Raw genomic sequence first — 20,891 nt, forward strand, 5'->3', positions numbered from 1 at the left:
GCTCAACAATTCACTGGGTAGGACTTAAAGCATAATGAACATGGTACAGCATGATTTTTTATGTTTGCTCCTTCGAGAACATCATGGTTCCCCTCGCACCAGCTCCACTTTTGTTGAAATTTCTAGGGAGCGTGCTTACCTGGAGAAGAACCGTGAGCCAATTCTGCCTCCAAAACGAAAATACAGACTAGGCAGGACTGGGGCTAGCTGGTATTTCATCTTATGTCTTTCCACCTAGTCCTGTCCCCGTTTGCAAGCAGCGCTTTTCGAACATGCAAATATCACTCTACAGCTCGGCAAGACAAGACACTCGTGCAGCAAAGTTTACTATCAATGTCCACGAAATTTCGAACCTCCCGTCTGTAATATCGCATTAGAAGCGCGACCCCTATTCGCATCGCAGTCGAAGACAAACAAAGGCCCACAATGACACAACAGTCACTGACCGTTGGAGAGTTTCCAGGTGCGTAAACTTGCATTGTGTTTTGTCTACTTGGGCTAACCACCTGTCTGCTGGGGTCAGCCAAGACCGGGTAGTATAACCCGACATGCCTCGGGGAATGCCCGGCGTGCTCAAGCATATTAAAGGTCATAATCAACACTAAATATAGCCACACGTACACGCGGCTTCAGACTAGGTTATTCATTCCTGGACTCACCCATTAAAGCAACACCGGCCGTTCTCTTTTTGTTTGCGTGTCTTGATGGCAATTGTGTTCTTGCAAATTTGGGATGTCCCGCATTTTCCCCGCCAGAAGCGACGTTACTTTTTCTTTCACTTTTCTTTCAAACCTTTTTTTCCACGTCAGTAGATTTTCTTCATCGCTTTGTTTTTTTATTTCGCTTAGCTGCTGTTTCTATAGCGAATCCTTCTAACCCAGCGTGCCAGCACCTCACGCCGGCAGAGGCTCCACTTCCCTGTAAAGAGCTTTCTTTCTCTGTTGCCAGTGTTGGAATGCATAACTCCATGAACAATAAAAATTCAGGCGTGTTGGTCCAACATTTAGACCCCCCGTTTGTTCGTGAAACTCGTTTACGAGCGCGTGTATTCTTACGCCACGTGGACATTCAAATTTGCATACCTGCCTTTCGCCGAGGAAAGATAACGCGACCGCCCTATGCCCGCGCGCCTAAACTGCCCGTCGTCGTCTTTTCAAAAGCGGCGCTCCTCGGCCGCCTCGCCTGTCCCCTCGAAGCTCGGAGAGGTGAAGAGCGGAGAAAGCGAGCGAGCAAGGCATGGGCGAGAACGCGGTGGAGAGAAGGAGCATCATCTGATCTGCTCACGCCACAGGCATCACGCCACGCATTACCGCCAGCCGATGTTCACAGCGGCTTCTTGCTTGAGGCTGCATTCGAACAGTACGCTGTGTTCGGACGCAAAAATAGGGCTACGTCTATTCGCAAGGCTCGCGTCGGTGAGACGACCGCAGCGGGCGTAATTAATTGTTTTCGAGCCCAGTAGACGAGCAGACGACCGACGTCGTCTGCTCTGCGTCGCTAGCTGCTCTCGGTGCGCTCACCCGTCAGGAGACGGCGAGGGAGGGCCACGTTGCTTCCGGCGCGGTGCAGCCAATCCGCGGTCGAAAGGTGACATCACGTGACAGCCGGCTTCCTTCAGCCGGCGCTGCCGGTCGCTCTGCGAACGCGTGATTTTTATCCGCTCTCTCTGGATTCCCGCCAGCAGCGGCGCACGTCTCCTCTTATAACTGCAGTGGCAGCACGTTGGCAGCCGTCACATTGGATACTCTGCGCGGCTGGATTAACCACAGGCGAGTGTTCTCCTCTTGGCGCTTGACTGGAACGAGCGTGTCGGCGCGGACCCGTAGCTTGAGCGATGCGGCGATATGTTTCAATGAATCTGCCGGTGCGGTCGTGGCCACTTCGTCCCTAGCTCAGCGACTATTTTAATTTACCCGGTGCTGGACTTCCCACATTTTCGCTGGATCTGGCCTCCACTTCTAAGCTGGAGTGTTACGAGTTAACATTTTCTTCTTTTTCATCGGCCTCGTATTCGCTGGTTCTTACCGTTAGGCTGATGCAATTCAGACTTTTGAATTGGTCTCCATCTGCGAAGGACGCTTGAATTTTTGTCCTTTTATCTCGTTTTTAAAAGGGACTTAAGCCACCTTCTCGCACGCCTGTCGGTCGCAATAGTTTGTCGCAGATATCCTCCTTCGAACATCAGCGACGCGGCGAAAAGGTTTACTCTGTAATATCCTAATGTTACATCGTATACGATCGGCGTTTTAGCAACGGTCACCGTGTGGGCTTTTCCGCAAGACGACCAGAGCATGTACGGAAGCCGCGCCCTGCTATCAAAGATCTTTGCAACCGTATACTCGGCGCTCTCGCGGCGTCTTAGCAGTAAGGGCTTACTTGTCGCGAACGAGTTTGTCACAGTTTGACGAAGTTAGTTTGCTCTCCATCGCTCGCTCTTCAGGTGTCTTTGGGCGAATAGGCGCCGTTTCACGCCACAACTAGTTGCGAAACGAAAAGTTCGATTAACTTGCCCGTCGCCGCGGCTATAGTCTGTAGACCAAGGTTGCTGAGTGTTCCCTAGCCCTGCGCTTGTTAGGTGCGAAATAATGAGTTCCGCCTTAACGCACGCAGAAAAGAGCCATGTCGACTGTGACGGAGACTGTGACGGAGGAGCGGTCGGCCCCCAAGCCGTACAAGATGGAGATAGTGTGGCGCAATGTGTTCCTCATGGGGAGCCTGCACCTCATCTCCATCTACGGATTCTACCTGATATTTTTCTCCGTGCAGTGGAAGACCGTGCTCGCCGGTAAGAACTGACTACGCACTGTTCATTCATTCGCCGCTCGCACGTGCTGCAGCGCATCGCTGGCTGCGCAGCATCACGGGCCAGCCCGGTCGCCTTCTGCGCTTGTTGCTATCCGTGGAAACTTGCTGTGACTCGAGCCTCCAGGTCACGAGGTCTCCGTAGTCCTGTGTAGTTCAGTGTACTGGAACTGGCCCGTCACTTTCTTCTTTTTCTATGTGTCTGTGCGGAAATCTTAGCCGTCACATCCGCAGCGCAAAAAACAATGGGGATGAAAGAGGACGACGTGCGTCGGCTTCGACGTCCGCGTGTCGTCTTCTTTAACATCCATTGTCCTCCTCGCTGCTTACCTGGTAGTGTCTCGTTAACTATCCCAAGCTTCCACGTAGGTGTTCTCCGGCAGGAAATACCTCAAAGAAGGAACGCCCTAGCCACTCGACTAGTTTAGTGTAGCCGCGAGGAGGTTCCACCGTAATTGACGTGGTAGAGATAACCACTGTGAACGGCCGGGAGGCAGGGAACAAAGTGTGTTTATTATCAGACAAGCGGCTGCTTATATAAGGACAGGTACAAGCATGAGCATGCGCACTTGGTACCGTAAGGGCACGTGTTAACATGACAGTGCGCATACTTACATCTTCCTTCTTTTCGAAGAGAAAGAAAAAGAAACAAGAAAAAAAAGGAAAAGCAGTTTCCAAATTCACATGTCAGGGACCTAAGGCTGCGGTCTCTCTGGCAGGGGGTAACGTTGTGGCGGTCTACGCTGACGGTCACTTCTACGAAGGATGCCCTCAGGTTGTAGCTCCGCCATCTGGTCAGGCTGGGATACCGACTCCGGAGAAATGGTCGCTTCAGGGTCCGACGTTGGTTGCATTTCTTTGGAACTGAGATGCTCCCTGGTGCGCCGCAGCTCTTGTCCGCTGTCTGTAAGTAGGGTGTATGACCTAGGTGTTCCTGCAGGGCCTACAACCACAGCTGGCGACCATGTTCTGCGTATGGTGTCGTACACCGATACTTGAGACCCGCTGCGAAGATGTGGTAAACGCTTAGCTGTTCGGTTGTAGAAGACGCGCTGCTTTTCTCTTATTTCCTGGAGGCGATTGCGAACGGATTGTGATGGCACAGTTTGTGGTTCGAGGTGCTGGGGAAGAACCGGCAACTGGGTCCTTGTTTGGCGGCCCATCAACCTTTGAACGGGCGACTTCAGTTGCTCGTCCCTTGGCATGTTTCGCCACTCCAGCAGGGCGCTGTAAAATTCCAGGGTTGCGAACGGGCACTTCGTGAGCAGTTTTTTCGCCTCCTGCACCGCACGCTCCGCCATGCCGTTACCACGAGGATAGTACGGGCTTGACGTTACGTGGGCAATTCCTAGCTGCGCAGCAAAAGAGCGGAAACAGGCGCTGTTGAAAGGTGGGCCGTTATCACTGCACAGCTTTGCCGGGATTCCATGAGTCGCGAAGACGAGCATGCACGCATTGTTTACCGCTGTCGCTGTTGTCTGACGTAGCTTTTGAACCTCGAAAAAGAACGAGTAGAAATCCACGAGGATTAGGTAGGACTGGTCATCGTGGTGGAAAATATCAAGCCCTACTACTTGCCATGGCAGGCCTGGTATCTCGTGGCTAAGCATAGGCAGTCTAGTGTTCCTGCGCTTGTACTTTTCGCACGCTGCACATGACTTAGCTAGAGATGAGATGTCTGCGTTCATGCCGGGCCAGAACATTACTTCTCTAGCTCTCATCTTCATTTTTTCTTCGCCTCCATGTGCGGTGTGCAGCAAGCGCAGAATTTCCGGTCGCTTGGCAGGAGGAATGACTATTTTGTTGCTTCTGAGTAGCAGGCCTTCCTCAACGTGCAACTCGTTGCGGTAGCACCAGTATGGACGCAGGGCATGCGGCACATGGTCCTTCATTTCCGGCCATTCTGTGCTCGAGTAACGGCGCAGTTCAGCCATACTAGCGTCTTTGCTAGTTTCATGCCGAATACTTTCGAGCTGCTGGTCGGACACAGGAAGCGAAGAAACAACGCTGACTTGAAATTGTTCTGTCTCGTCGGTTAGTTCCTTAGTACTCGGGAAGCGAGAAAGCGCATCGGCTAAAAACAACTCCTTTCCTGGTTTGAAGGTCACCTTGATTGGGAATCTTTGCAAAACAAGCCTCATGCGTTGCAATCGTAGAGGGCATTCACAAAGTGGCTTTTTGAATATAGATTCCAGAGGCCTGTGATCAGACTCGACGATAACCTCTGATTGCCCGAAGATATAATCTTGAAATTTTGTGCAACCATGAACAATTGCCAATGTTTCCTTCTCGATCTGCGCGTAGCGCTGCTGTGCTTCTGTTAGCGAACGGGATGAGTACGCAACTGGCTGCCCATTCTGTAGAAGAACGGCTCCTACTCCATGCTGACTGGCGTCTACTGACAAGGTGACTGGTTCTTCTTGGTTAAAATAGGCAAGGACTGGCGCCTTCGTGAGAGTCTCTCGAAGCTGAAGAAAACTGCTATCTTGCTGGTCTGTCCAGACCCACGCGACGTCCTTTCTCAACAGCTCGCGAAGCGGCGCTGACAACGTGGATATGTTAGGAACAAACCGAGCCACGAAGTTGATCATGCCGAGGAAAGCCTGCAGTTCCTTACGGTTTTGTGGTTGCGGAACTTGCATGATGTCTTCGACTCTGCTCGGGTCCAGGCACAGCCCCTCTGGAGTCAGAATGTGGCCCATGTAGCGGACTCTGGGCTGGAGGAAATTGCACTTGTTCTTATTGAGCTTCAAGTTGTGTTCGCGACATCGGGACAGCAAAGCTACTAAATTGCTGTCGTGTTGCTCTCGCGACTTTCCCCAAACCAATATGTCGTCCATAACGACAGCAACGCCCTTCAAGCCCTCTAGTACCCGGTGCATCACCCGCTGAAAAATTTCCGGCGCTGAAGCGATGCCGAACGGCATGCGCAGGAATCTGTATCGCCCGTAGGGCGTGCTCATTGTGCATAGGCGGGAGCTCGGCTCGTCCAACTTAATCTGCCAGAATCCTGATGATGCATCAAGAGTAGAAAATAATTTCGCTCCATGCAGCTGCGGTAGGATATCTTCTAACGTCGGCATGTGGTAGTGCTCCCTCAGAAGGGCCTTATTTAAGTCAGAAGGGTCCAAGCATATGCGTACTTTTTCTTTCTTTACCACTACAACCATGTGACTAGACCAGGAAGTCGGTTCTGTTACCTTAGCAACGACGCCGTCGTGCTCCATCCGGTCCAGCTCAGCTCGGACGCGCTCCTGAAGTGCGATGGCGACTCGTCGCGCTGGCTTGACGACGCCTCGAGCTTCAGGTTTCAGCTCCATGTGGTAGGCTACGTCCTTGATTTCTCCCAAACCCTGAAAAACATCTTCAAATGTTTCTACTATTTCCTTAATTTCTGAGGCGTCCACGGTGTTTATGCGGCCAATCAGCCCTAAGCGTTCAGCCACCTTGCCGCTCAATGTAACAGGAACTGCTTGTTTAACGATAAAGAATAGCGCAGTGGTAGCCTGCGTTGTACTGGCGACCGGAAGCTCAATCTTCTTCGTCGCCTTTTCTATGTGCCCGAAAAACGACCGTAGCGTAGAGCAGCAGTCTTGTGCTGGCTTCGTAGTTATGTTACTGAGCGTCGCTTCGGGCATGACGCAACAGTTGGCTCCAGTATCAATTTTGCAGCGTATGGCGGAACCTGCGATGTCGACAGTCGCTGACCAGCGGTCTTGGTTATCAATTGCATTGACTTCCAAGGTTTGAAGGAAGTAACCCTCGTCCTCTGCCATTTCGACCTGTTTTATCTTGCATCCTTGGCCCCTCGGTCTTGCTTGTTGACGGCATCCACGCGCGAAGTGATTTCGGCCTCCACACTTGTTGCAGCGCTTTCCTTGCGCAGGGCACTTCCCTTTTCCGTGCTCCGTGAAACAGCAGTTCGGGCAAATTCCGAGGCTAGCTTTCGATTTCACTGCATGTATGGCGGCCTCATCTGTTCCGCTCACTTCTGCCTCCCTGATCTCGTTAAAATGCTCCTTCGCTTGTTCCCTTGCTCGGCATATTTCCACTGTTGTGGCATACGACGGATTTTCAGACAGAAGTTTCTGCTGCAGGTCCTTGTCTTTAACTCCTAGAATTATTCGACTGCGCAGTAGTCTGTCCTCCAGCTCTCCGAATTCGCACAAGCGAGCAAGACTTCGGATATCGATTAGCCATTCGTTAAAAGATTCGCCCTCACGTTGATCTCGGGAGCCGAAACGAAACTCGTTGAATGTTAAATTCTTCGCTGGTTTGTAGTGGGCCTCAAATTTTTCAATCAGCTTATCGAGGTCTTTCTTTTCGTCCTCATTTGCGAAATCGAAGGTATAGAACACCCGCCTTGCTTCTTCTCCAATCGTCACAAGAAGGGTTGCTGCCTGAACGTCTTTAGGCTGCTTCCTTAGTCCGGTCGCCGTAGAAAACAGAGTAAACTCACTTTTCCAGATGATCCAATTCTGGTAAGCGTCACCCGTACTTTCCAGTGGCTTTGGCGGCGGAAGAACCGTCGAGGCCATGCTTCTTTCTCTGGAGGGTACTAGGGGTGCAGCTGGACGAGGGGGCGGCGAAGAACAGCGGTGAACGCGGCTTGCGAAACGCGTCGCCGCCCCACTTCTGACACCATGTGAACGGCCGGGAGGCAGGGAACAAAGTGTGTTTATTATCAGACAAGCGGCTGCTTATATAAGGACAGGTACAAGCATGAGCATGCGCACTTGGTACCGTAAGGGCACGTGTTAACATGACAGTGCGCATACTTACAACCACGTGACGTCTTTGATACTGTGGGTAACAACACTGACTTAGTGTAAGAGTTTTCCAAAGCGCGTCCGGATTGATTCACGCCGCCTATTAGAGTACTGCTTTGTTTTTTTATTGCACCTGTCATTTTTTTTTAATGAAGGTAAGATGTAAAACACCTGTGTAGTGAGATTTTGTAGCGTGTTCAGTAACGCCGGGTGATGAAACGCCTGTTTAGTGAGATTCTGTCGCGTGTTTAATAACCCACAGTGATGAAAATTTATACGGAGGAGCCCTCTACTATGGCAAGCTTCGTGGTTCATAGTATTACTTTCGCCCATTAAAATCCTCCAATCACTCTATCCACCCAAACTTCCGGAAAAACAATGGCAGCGACTATACGGGCCGCAAATTTAAGAAGGCAATGTCTTCGCCAGCTTCTCCCAGTGTAAGTGCAGCCACCACAAGAATGTGCCATCACTGGCTGTACCATGTCTGGTCATTTGCACGCGCAAGGGACACGAGCGGGTGCTGCAGCTGTCGCCACGGCGTCCTACCTGACCTTGTATGCCAATTTTAGGAGCGGCAGATTGTCATTCATATCGAATAGACATTATGGTCGACCACTGGGGCAAAAGCAAAATGGCACCGCAGGGACACAAGTGGTTTCCTATAGCGTGAACGCAAACACGATTTTTTTCATTTCCTCCCTGAAAAGCGAAGGCGGAGAAGGGATGAAAGGCGGGCTTACGTGACAAGTATTAAGTCAGAAATTCAAAGACGTTTCTCTCTTTTGTGCTAGGACGTAAGGGTTGTTAGAAATTGCGCGTTGACTGAAGGAGTTTCGGAAGGGCAGCCAACTAACCCTCATTCCGTAGATCCGTCCATGTATGCCTGTTGCGAAACGCCACTGTTCGCTGTTCTGTCGTGACTGTCGACGTGGTAATGTTATACTCATCGTAAACCAGTGTGTCGCTTTTTATGCCTATCCGCGAGCCAGTATGGCTCTCTGCGCATACGTACGCGTTGTAAGATGCATAGCTAGTCGAATAACGAGCGCGAGCCGGCGCGCGTTGGCCTCTACAGGCTGAAATGTATGCGCGGATGTGCTACGTGCTATTTATTGCACGCACCGAGGGTTTCGTCATCGCAGACGTTTAGCGGTCGTGCGATGCTCTCTCGCGAGCTACTAAGCACGTTTCACCCTTTACTGCCCTGCCAAGCTCACGCGAGGCGCTCCGAAGCCGGCGGATATAACAGTGCGCATAATGCTTCGTGCATGCCATGCGTCATCGAGCCTCGACAAAACCCTCTCCCTCTACTCCAGTGGTGATGTAGGCTGTTACCGCTATCGACCGAACCCACAGCCTCTGCGATATTTGTGCCTTGGTCCGTCGGGTTTGATGGGTGGATATGATATACAAATTAATGGCTTCCCCGCAGTCGCGGGTCCATTGCGATTCTCATTTAGCCGGCGTGTAAGAATCATAACGCTCCCTGCAATTACCAGAAGATACGGACATTCAGTGACCGATCCTTCTTTATCCCGCTCGTATTTTCCTCTAATTTCTGCAGTCCAAGCTCCCTGGCCGTTTCTGAAATCTAAATCGACCTGGATCTCTGTGCATAAACGAGAGCGGCGTCATCGCCACCTGCCGGCAACGGGACGCTTTACCGCCTTCCGCCAACTCTCAGCGCCCACTTTTCCGGCAGGCGGCGTTGTCGCCACCTGATGCGCGCCGCCTGGTGCCTATTTTCTCGTCAACGAACGAAAACTGCCATGGCGGTCGCCATACTTCCGTTCACGCGCGACGGCAACGATGAAAAAAAAAAGGCGAATTATTGTATCTTGAACATGTTTAATATTTCTAAGAGATGTCGAAAGAAAAGTTGAGAAACCTCACATAACGAAGGCAGCGTGCCTTTTCGAGAAAGCTCCCTGGTATCTATTCAACTTTATGCTGCCTAACGACACTTCTTCGCCCAGATTTTGGCAGGGGACGCGGAAAATGAGCTAAAGACAGAAGCAGCACAGACGAGAGACGATCGTCTATCCAAAAATCTGATCACTCTTTTCATCGATTTCTTTTCGATACCTCTTATCCCTTAATTCGTCCTTCATCACTCTGAGCGCAGCGGACCTTTACAGACGTAGTTCCCGATCCCGTTTCGATTATTATCTCCATTGCCTGTGATCAGCCTTATCTGGCATGGGACATTTCCAGCATAGAATTATGTCAGATCTACGTCCTTGAGCCACTGTACCGTTGTGACCTCGGAAGGTTTAAAGGGGTGACTGACGATAAATTTATGCGGGTAACACGCTTATCTTGCACTCAACCGATATTTATCTCGGAATAACGACGGACACTGTAGGACTGGCGTCCAAAGGTGCCTGCATGGTTCGATGACACGCCGCGCCTTGTCTTGCGCTGGTGTATGCAGAGAACAGTTCTTTATCAGATGTTCCAAAAACGGCCATCTCGTGCAATCGTCATGCGCACCTGCGCACGCCAGCCCTTGTATCAGAGGAGGAGGGACATGCAGATAGCTGTGAAATTGAAGGGAGAGGGGCGCAAGGGAGGGTGTTAGGTGGGAGGCGGGACTATGTCGGCCACCTCATCTGCCCACCGAGTAAGGAGGGACAAGGTCATCTGACACTTTCCGGCCCTGAACTCCTAAGATAAGTAACCTCTTGCAGCATTTGCTTAATCAGTGCTAGATGAAATGCCCCTATTTCGGCGTATTGCATGAGGGGTAATATAGGTTATTAGCGAGTGACTTTTTTTCGAACTAGCTCTAGTGGGAAGTGCGGTGTCGGCTGGCTATTGCATTCTACTGATTATGTAGGTGTACTCAATTACGTGCACTTAGATCTCACAGCAGCTTTGGATTTCACAGCTGTGACGCTGGAACAATAGCAGTATTGATTCTAGCGTTTTAGTCAGATAAGAGAAGTGAGGGTCCCCTAGACACGCATGTATATTCCAGCTTTGGACACATGCCGGTCTTCAGAATCACCCACTCCGCTTGGTAAACCGTCAAGAGTTCCTATAGTGACGCGCAAAATGGAAGATTATTGGTACTGTTGTTGTGCCTAAGGAACCCGGCAGGTCGTCCTGTAGAGAACTGAGCTATTCACTGCGGAACAAGGGAGGCTGGCCGTTCTTTTTTCCGCAGTGAATTTTTCTCCACGCGTTCGTGTAAGCCCTCTGGTAAGATCGAATGTACAGTGCAGTAAAATTAACTGTTGTGCAAGAGCTCACGGCTTAACACTAAAACGGATAGCATTTTACGGCAGTGGCAAGTGAGGGCGCTGTAATCTGCGTGACGACAAAGACGGACTCGCAGCCCTGGCGCGGGCGTAAACGGGCAGGGATTTCCGCTGATTAGAGTCATGGGTTAAGTGTAGGAACCTGAAATTCAAGTGCCCAAGACACCAGTTATCTATTAGCAAACAGTTGCTCTCCTGGAGAGAGAGAGAGTTTGCAAATGAATGTTACTTGGTAATTGAAAGGCATTTGTTTCAGAATCGCTGTCAGCAACCTGGCGAATATGTCGCTGAGTATGTAGCTACTCTCAGACATTTGATTAATATCTGCAGCTATCCTTTGCCAGGAAGTCATGTTGCGCGATCGTTTCGTTGCTGGCCTCTTTCCTACATGTCCGGGAACGTTTGTTACTGGAAGTTCCCGACGTATCTTTTGCGACTGCATCCCGAATTGCTCTCCAAAACGAACAGGTTAGCAAGGAAGCCCGGGAACTTGCAGCGCCCATGCAAGCAATCACAAGAGCAATCTCATCCTCGTCGCCAGTGTAGTATCGGCCGAGACGGCCGTACGAATTAAAAGACCAGGCTCCACGTAAACTGACCAAATACGCAGTTTATTGGACGCGCTCAAGTATATTTATGCATATATTATTATATAGGCGCACAAACAGGTTTTATGATACTGTGTACCATTGCGCAGGTACGTTGCTGTGCAAGTGCATTATTTAATTCATGCTTATGAAGTAAAGTTTTTTCACATTTAAATTGTGACGTTTAACGCCCCGAAGCGACACATGGGCTATGAGGGACGCCGAAGTGAAGGGCTGAAGATTATTTTAGATCAGCTGGGGTGCATTAACGTGTGCGGACATCGCACTTATGATCTTTTTTTGTATTCCGCCTCCATCGAAATACGGCCTCCGCAGCAGGGATCGAGCCCGCGACCTTCCGATCAGCAGCCGAACACCAAAGCACCATTATGCTGAGCTGGGCGAGTTAGAGCGGATGCATCTTGGAAAGTGCACTGCAACAAAAGGACGAGTACTACAAAGGAAGCACACAGCGCTGGTCTGTGTCTTCTTCCTTTGTACTCGTCCCTTTGTTGCGCTGACTTTGCCAAGATGCATGAACGCCAAAGCCACTGAGCCACCGCGGTGGATTCCAGTTTTTCAGTTCTCTGGCTTAGAATAGCGTAGTTTCTTGAAGTGTTGTGAACGTATGGGAGCAGTTGTACCTGCTTATGCAAAAGTGGTAACTGCACGTTCCCAGTGCTGAATTGGCTTCACAGTGAGGATGCCAATTAACGTTCAGTGGGAAGCGTATTATTGTGATTTTTTTTTTAATGTTTGCTGATGCTTACTGTGGTAAATGCCAGATGGCCTATTTCGACTGTTTCGAACGAAGAGAATCTGCGCACCAGAATGTTGACGGTTCCTATGGCTCCGCCTTTTCACGAACACCGGACGGCTCGCGCTTGTTAGCCTTAGTAGCGCAAGAAAGCAAGGTTTATAAACACAGAAAATCAGTGCTGCCAGCGCGGGAACGTTCATATATGGTTCAAGGAGAGGCGCTAATGTGACTCCTTGGAAGGAAAGCTGTTCCGCTCGTGACCGGTGGGGAGGAATTCGACGCGCACATGACGTCAATTACGCGAATGGGAAGGAACCCCACCCATGTTTCTTTTTTTTTTCGCATCCGGTTCCGCCACTGCAGCCTACCGGCGCGGACTAAAAATAGTATCCTTGAAAATGATTTGTTTAGGGTGTGGGTACTAGGGGATTTTTAGGACTATGTGGTTCGTCAATACCTGATTGCAGTTTGATTGATGTTTGTTTTTTTTTTTAGATTTTATAACAAGTCATTCTCACTATGGCGTAATTAAGCTTCAGGGGCTCGTTGTTTTGCTAGAAGCATGCTCCAGGCCGCGGAAAATTTCACCTGTTCCTTTTGCGCATTTTTTTTTACCGTCGCGCGTTCTACCTGCATTTAGGCCACTGAGTGCAATGATATCTTACGCAAATCTAAGCTTTGCTATAATGCTATATGCCTCGTCTAAAGCTATAAAAGTAAAGTCGGCATTCTAACCATGGCGACCCACGGTTCAGCGATTTTTTGTATATTACTTCCACCGAAGCATGGTTATCTTCGAATCTTAAGCTGACGTGCGGTGGGTTTTGAAGCATGAAGCATGAGCATGAAGCATGAGCACAAAAGAAGCAGAAGGTTGTCCTTCTCCTTCGCCGGACAAACCAGCCAAAGCGTTACAATATGAGAGCGGCCGGACACAGGGTGAAAGCGATGGCCAAACACGATGCAAGCTTGAGTTACGAGTGTGGCCTACGAGCAAGTGTAGTACGAAATCCCGGGAGCCTTCCTTTGAGGAAGTCGCCTGTAAATCTCGTGTCGTCGCGTGCTGGCAGTCTGTGTTGTTGGAAGCACTTTTCTTTTTTTGAGTGTACCTCTTTTACGAAGTGCCAGTCACTCTGCAGGGCAGTTGTCTGTCCCTACCCTCTGAGGGCACTACGGGGAGGACTCGCATTCATACCGTGTCTCTCTCTTCCAGCATACATCCTTTACACGCTCTCTGGCATTGGAATAACAGCTGGCTCCCACCGCCTGTGGTCTCACCGATCGTACAAAGCCAAGTTGCCCTACCGCATCATGATGATGATCTTGCAGACCATGGCATTCCAGGTGAGCAAAGAGCGTGTTCTTCGCGAGATTTGTTGTCGAGAAAGCTGTTTTAGTCGAGCTTGTAGTTAACATATGAGAGAAACCTTGGAACAGTTACGTATAAATAAACATGCAACAAGCAAACCGTGCGGCTGTGCTCTGATGTCAGCAATGCTCTTACATTACGACTAGATTTTACAGCCGGCATGTTGAAGTTGCTATAAATCTTAATTGCGAAGTCTTGGTGAGGGGAGTCTCTTGAGCTCCTGTGCCAGATCTGTCAAACATAATTGTGTAGTGCAGTATACCATCGTTCTACCAGGGGATAACGTTGGGGGGGGGGGGGGGGGAGGGGGCAGTCAATAAAATAACGCCTCCTTATGAATTAGATGCACAGACGCATCTACATGCCAGCGTTAGGTGACTTTTATCCCGCAGAGAAATTTCCGAGTCCTTTAGTGCCCAAGATGCCTTGCGTACTTAACTGGAAGTTCTCGTTGGGCTAGTCCAGGGGTTCTCAAACTTTTTTGCTTTGAGGAACCCCAAAAGCCTTCAATAAGTTCCAGGGACCCCCCCCCCCCCCCCCCCCCCCCCCCCCCCCCCCCCGCTTTTACTTACCAGCAATGTTGTCGAGTGCATTTTTGCGAAGAGAGAGTTGCAAAAGTTAAATGTTTATTGCACAGATTAATACAAATACTAATGTGATGGGTGGTACTGCTTCCCTTTTAAGAGCAAGTCAAAGCGTGGCTCAGTAGCACTCAGAGCCAGTCTCATATCAGCTGCCGGGTCAGGGCCGGTGAGGGTTCTCGCGGAACACAAGAAGACAGCCCGCGGAACCCCTGTGTACCGCGGAACCCAGTTTGAGAACCCCTGGGCTAGTCGATGCATAAGTTGCGATGAAGTTACTGCGCCAGAACACAATAAACACGAAAAGTGGACAAATGATATGTGTCTAGTCTATATCTCCTTCGTGCTGTTCGTTTGAAGCAGTATATTCTCTCGTTTTCTTTGTCGCCCTTTCGTACTCCACGATCAAGAATCTTGTTCTTGGCACGGACTGTTGAACTTGGGCAGACAAAAAGTGTGATGGTGGCGAACCACAAAGCTATTCCAATTTCCATGTGCTTTGGAGAAGAGCTTTGTGAAGCAAGCTCTAATCATGCTGATGCAAGCTCTCCTGTGCTTTGTAGACTCAGGCGATCAAGTTCATAACTTTGTCAGAAGAGAGGTAAATTGGGCTTGTTGGTGGGGCATAACCAAAAACGCGGACGAAGGCAAAGACACGGTCAGGGCTAGTGCTACAGGACAGGTCGAGCGCTTGCGCTAGTCCTGTGCGCATCTTTGCTTTCGTCCGAGGGTTTTTGCGCTACTGACGTTACGTTTAAACTTCTTAAAAGCTGCGCTAGGGCGAATTCATTGCAGGATGCCTTTCTTTTCTCTAACTTTAAAACAACGGTTTAATACCACTGCTTGGTTACAAGCGTCCGCACTCTGCAGACTCAATATTGCTTCTTCGTCGCCGGCCACTTCCCAGGGTTGCTAGTTCAGTCCGACTGAGTGAGCTCGCTCTACTGCGCTAGTGTCTCAATATCGCGCACACTGTCCACGCCCCCGCGCAGTCGAAGCACGCTAGCACTGCTAAATATAAACTATAGCCGCACTTCCAACTGAATGGGTGAGGCTCGTTTCCGAAGTGAACGGAAATAATAAGGGTAAAATCGTCTGCTTGCTACTCCCGGTTCCAGTTTTTTCCCACTGCTTGCCTATTGCGTAGCAGTCGCCGTGCATGGTGGAATAGTTTGTTCACCAATTTATTTGTGCTGCGACATCGTTCATTGAGCAGAGTCATTGTAACATCACCGCGTGTTACGTATGTGCGTGACATGAGCACAGAAATTAATACGGAAAGGTAAGCGTGTTCTGCCGTGGTTAGCATGGCGGCGTAGGCTGGCTGTTGTGAATATGCGCTGCAGTCGGGTTCACTAATATGCGCTGCAGTCGGGCCTATGAACTAGTTCAACCCATCCGTTGTTACTTATGTTGCTTTGTTTGTTTTTTTTTTTGTTTTTTTGTTTTGCTGCAGTGCGAAGTGGTGAAACCTGTGCGTTTGAGCACACGGTAGATGTATTTTCCCCACAGCGTGTAAGGGCTGTCAGTGGGCTAGCAAAGGATCCATTCATGTCACTGGGTCAACACATCGCACTGCACACTTATAGGCAGCCCCTAGCCCCGTACCACTTTCATTATTTTGCTTTTGCTTTCTAAATATTTCGTGCGAAAACACGCCACGAAGCAGAATAGAGTCGACGTCGCATTGTCCTTGCGATGATGCAGTACAATCGGCGATATGTTACAGCACAGTTAAGTTAGTAGGAGAAGCAGTATTAACACAGCGATTGCGATGAATGAAGCGAGCAGGGCGAGAAAGTACGAGCCGGAAGTTACGGTAGCAGTCGACTTTCCCATGAACCTTTGCGCTGACTAGGAAGCGCACGTCAGCCATATTGGCTCTAGATTCATGAGACTCCTCTTACGCAAGAGCTTTACGTGATTGGTCGTCGTGCTAGCGCTGACCAGTGCTGGTAGCCAAAAAGAATGGCGATCGCCAGTAAAGACGCACACTTGTGTGGCTGTTCCAATCTAAACCGTGCTATCATGGCGAAGTGATCCTCATGTATCACTAACAGCAACATGAAGCGCGTTTAATACGCAAGGGTGGAAACTGGAGCAACATCTGCGGTCACACAGGGCGCGCGCACGCACGCACGCACGCACGCACGCATATATTTCTTTTCCTTCTGCGCTTGTCGGGTGGAGCTAGTTCCAGCTGACAGGGTTTTGTGGTTTGTTTCAGAACGACATCTACGAATGGGCGAGAGACCACAGGATGCACCACAAGTTTTCCGAGACCACCGCCGACCCACATGATGCGACTCGGGGCTTCTTCTTCTCGCACGTGGGCTGGCTGCTTGTGCGCAAGCACCCCGACATCCGCAACAAGGGCAAGGCCATTGACCTGAGTGACCTGATGGCCGACCCGGTTGTCCGCTTCCAGAAAAAGTATGTGCACTCTTTACCCAGTATCTGTGCATGCTGGACTGCACGGAGTCTGTTTTCCACCTAACAAGTTGTCTGCAGCACCGTGGAAGGTACAGCTGTCTTATCCGTTCAGGACTGAAGGAACGCAAAAAATATTCCCGCAAATGTCCGAAAACTAGATTTCAGACAGCAGTTGGAAAGGCAGTTCCTGTTTTTTTTTTCTTCAAATATGACAGCGTTCGCTATGACACTGGTTAAATCAGCAGATAAATTCCGCAGAAACACAGCGCGGCGAAGGCCTGCTTCGCTAACACTCGCTAACATGGCGTTCGCCGAGTCGGCTGAGCCTCTTGCGTGCAGCTTTAGTGCAGTAGATGAACACTGGTGCTTTTTCCTTCCCAATGATGGAGACACCGGTCGCGGGATGATGGGCGCGGAAGAACACATTTATCCAGCGCGCGCGTTCTGATAAACTTACGCCGCTGTAGCATCCACAGTGCTGCAAACGACTGGGGAGGGGCTACAAGGACAGAAAAGGTGCAGTATATGTCCCACGTGGGCCACGCCGTGGCGATGGCAGAAGCAGGGAGTCAAAGGGAGTAGGGAGAAGAGCTGTTCATCTGCAGTCTTTCACAGCAGCTGCATGGCATGAAAATAGGTGATTTGTCAGCGTCAGATCCCCATTGCCGGGTAGCGCGACTCCTAGCCCGCCATGCAGTAGTCATAACCAAAAATTCTGGACATGTGTCTTCGACCTCCTTCTGAGGATACTTATGGGATCCTCTCTACCCCACACTGTGTGAGCCCCTGTTTGGTGTGGGGTTGCATGGGAACCTTCAATTTGGTTTTGTTCAGAATCATGGTTGATCGTGCATGTCCCAGTATGCTAGTGAAACGTGCGAAATGCACTCATTGGTTCACTTAGGTTCAAGAGGCGTTTCTATACACCTGCATTGCGGTGAAGCATACTGTTCTCTAGTGCCACCGCCACTTTGTTGCTCAAACCTACAATTTGCTTTGCCCAAAGAAAAAAGAAAAATATTTACTTTTCTTGCCGAAGTTTTGTGGAAATATTAATCGTAAAATTCACCTTCGGCACCTGCCCAAGGAGATATGAACTAGATGAATTAGTGGCTTGTTTGGGATTCCTGCTTATGCCTGTCTGGAAAGTCAAATCAAATCAAAGTTTATTCACACTCATATACATGACCTTTTTCTGTCCAGCCTAAGTACAAGATGCTCGCTGGCTGTCCAGGCAGCGAGGTGTTAATCGGGTGCGTAAATAACAGCTCGCTGCAAAGCCATGGAAAAATACATATCAGTGCATTTTGCCGATTAAAAAAAAATGAATAAACAATATACAGCATCCAGTAATGCAAGCCATACCAGAGAGAGAGAGAGAGAGAAAAAAAAACTTGACCTCAGGAAACTAAATCGGTCGCGTTATTTTGCCCAGGTATTACCTGCCTCTGATGGTGGCCATCTGCTTCGTCCTCCCTGCGGTGGGGCCGTGGTACCTGTGGGGCGAGTCGCTGTGGAACGCGTTCCTGGTCTGCTCCCTGACGCGCTACTGCTTCACGCTCAACATGACCTGGCTGGTGAACAGCGCCGCCCACATGTGGGGCAACCGGCCCTACGACCGGCACATCAGCCCGCGCCAGAACCTGGTGACCATCGTCGGGGCGCACGGCGAGGGCTTTCACAACTACCACCACACGTTTCCCTACGACTACCGCACCAGCGAGCTGGGCTGCAGAATCAACACGACCACGTGGTTCATCGACTTCTTCGCCTGGCTCGGTCAGGTCTACGACCGCAAGGAGGTGCCCACGAGTGTGGTGGAGCGGCGCATGGAGCGCACCGGCGACGGCTCGCGCGGCCTGACGGCAGGCACGCGCAGCTACTGACGGGGAAGAGCCCGGCCTTGAAGACCACCTGTGGGCCCGCTCCCCTCTTCTGTTCCTCATTTTGGGTGGGCGTGCTCCGACCAAGTCAAACTCCGCGTCTGTCGTGTGGAACTTACGTAGTTCATGCTGCAGTGTGCAAGGACGTCGGTCTGCTCATGTAGACTTCCTCCTGGTGAGGAGCTGCAGGTGGAAACATTCCCATTTGTTTATGCCAAGAGGGGGCAACCCGGATGGCAGTCATGTTGCGTGAGACTGTCTTGCCTCGCAGCAGTGCCCCCGCCTGCCGGTTTTGCAGCTGGACACTGTCTGGTTCAGGCCAAGTCTGACAAATCAGCACTGCGCAGCTTCCTGTTCAAGTGTAGACGAACTAGGCCTCAGTGAAATAAACATAGCCTTTTAGACCCGATCGGGGGGTAGCCACTTAGCAGTCAACCTTGTTGCCTCTTTGTGCTTCTTTCGTGAGCTTTTTTTTTTTTTCCGAGTCGGTGTCTGAGTCGCTCAGATTACATGATCGGATACCTGGGGTTAAATTACAACGCACTCAAGAACAGTTTTTGCGGGTTTTGCCACAGCTTATTCTGTTATAATTTTCTTATATGAGTAAGGGATGAAATGTCCTGGTGACATCTCGGTTGTCGTGTTATCAAGGACAAACCATAAGGAGTAAACATCTTGTTAACCAGTCGTTAACAAAATGCAGGGCATGGATTTACGCAGCTAATGAATCGAATGGCTGTAACAACTTGTTTTATCAAGCTGGCACCGAATGCTATCATAGCCATCTTCAAGTACAACTAGGCAAGTACAGATGCTGTTTAGACACTCAGTATATGTCCACAGCAGCCACCCAAAGTTGTATGGAGTTTTTATATGTATTTGCAGCAGGGAAGAAGCCCTCTCATGTTCTGTGATAGTTGTCTGATGTATTTAAGTCGATGTTGTGTGAAATGTGACTGACTTTATAATGTATGCAACAGCTACGAGCACTGGTAAATAAAATCTTAAATTGGTTTTTCTTTGCAATCCTCATTGGCTGGATACATAACCTGGAAGAAAAAAGGCAGTACATTCCCACATGTATGAACTTGACAGTGCGGTTTATTTTTTTATAGTCTGCTTACCTTGGGAACTAGTACAAGTGAGTCCAAGGTTTTGGCATAAACTTGGAACACTGAGCCTTGAGCACGGGTGGCTTTACCAGTGGGTCGGGAAAGGCGGGTTCCTTATTACTTGTACCACTGAAATTGTTTGGTACAATGTTCGAAACATATCATTATCGGGCTCAGGGCATTCTGCTTTAATGCTGCTGAAAACTTGGAGGTGTGGTGTGCATGCTGTCTGTGAACTCCCCTTCTTGACCTGATATAATTCCTCCAGTACTGTGTTGTTTCCAAGCCATGCAGCTACAGCACGCTGGCATGTACAGTCTAACGCGATCTGAAGGTGGCCACTTCGGACGTAACCTACTCAGCTTAAACTGCTCAAACACTTTATTTTCGCAAGAACACTGCAACGAATACATGAGCTAAGCTGCGCGAAGTATTCCTCTATCGTGCATGGGGTTGTTTATTGCGGACTAAATGGCCATCACGCCAGGAAAAATTTATTGGTCCGTTTCAGCCGGAACGAACGTGATAATCTTCACGTCGCGCTTGACTGTACTACGCGGCAGTGAACGCGAATTGGGAACAATGAATTTGTAACGTATAGAGCTGGTGTATGCAGAGTTTGTCACGAGCAGAGGTGACTGTGCACTGTGTTGAGTCTTGCATTTATTTGTTAAGTCTGGAATTTGTTTAGTAAAACAGACTAGGCGTCTGTACCTTTGAAAAAAAATGCATAAACGTCCCTCTGCCTAAAATTTGTCGTTTGACTTTTATTGTCTTCCACGTATGCCTTTGATTACCCTCCTCTTTTTTTCTCCTAACTGAGGTTAATCATTAACCAAATCAAGCCCCTCTTGCATTATTTGGGAGCCTTAAGCGTTTGCTTTTCGTTAACTGGTGTTCGGTGCGAAAAGTTATGGAGGGGAATATCACCCACCATAGAGCATTTGCCTTTTTTTTATGTGCAGCTGGCGAAAGCATCAACAGCTATGCATTAGTAATCGTTTTTACTAAAGAAAGGCGCTAACGCAGAAGGAAGAAGTCACACCGACGCGCCCGTTGGTAACGCTCGCATTCACGACGTGTCGTCAGCCTTCGGCATTTGCGAAAGCATCGGCTCAGTCACGATGTCCCCCGCCGGACAAATAAAGCATGGGTTTCAAACAAATGGAGTTAAGATAGTTCGCCGAAGCAATGACGTTTCCGTTTCTGCGCTTTAGTGGCCGCTCGTTGTAGCAAACGTCTCCCATACGCACGCGCTTTTAAACCTACGTTTATAAACTGTCTCTCTCTCTGTGTGTGTGTGCGTGCATGCGTGCGTGTGTGTGCGTG

At 49.7% G+C, this 20,891-nt stretch overlaps 1 protein-coding gene across 1 annotated transcript; it reads left to right on the forward strand.

The window, feature by feature from the left end:
- The first annotated feature begins 1,610 nt into the window (after positions 1-1,610).
- Positions 1,611-19,466, forward strand: LOC149352475 (stearoyl-CoA desaturase 5-like). The gene is made up of 5 exons (XM_089581650.1): positions 1,611-1,769; positions 2,611-2,785; positions 13,398-13,528; positions 16,362-16,567; positions 18,003-19,466. Exons 2-5 carry the CDS (start codon positions 2,620-2,622, stop codon positions 18,451-18,453), a joined length of 954 nt encoding a protein of 317 aa, XP_089437776.1. The 5' UTR covers positions 1,611-1,769; positions 2,611-2,619; the 3' UTR covers positions 18,454-19,466.
- The last annotated feature ends 1,425 nt before the right edge of the window (positions 19,467-20,891 follow it).

Source organism: Amblyomma mixtum, chromosome 3, assembly GCF_055824585.1.
Source record: "Amblyomma mixtum isolate Tamu chromosome 3, ASM5582458v1, whole genome shotgun sequence".
NCBI classification, from domain to species: domain Eukaryota; kingdom Metazoa; phylum Arthropoda; class Arachnida; order Ixodida; family Ixodidae; genus Amblyomma; species Amblyomma mixtum.

Bases quoted from the DNA above. Each gene is read 5' to 3' on its own strand.
- LOC149352475 (XM_089581650.1), top strand. From the start codon at position 2,620: ATGTCGACTGTGACGGAGACTGTGACGGAGGAGCGGTCGGCCCCCAAG. The intron at 2,786-13,397 runs GTAAGAACTGAC...TCTCTCTTCCAG, and splicing joins GTGGAAGACCGTGCTCGCCG to CATACATCCTTTACACGCTC. The intron at 13,529-16,361 runs GTGAGCAAAGAG...GGTTTGTTTCAG, and splicing joins TGCAGACCATGGCATTCCAG to AACGACATCTACGAATGGGC.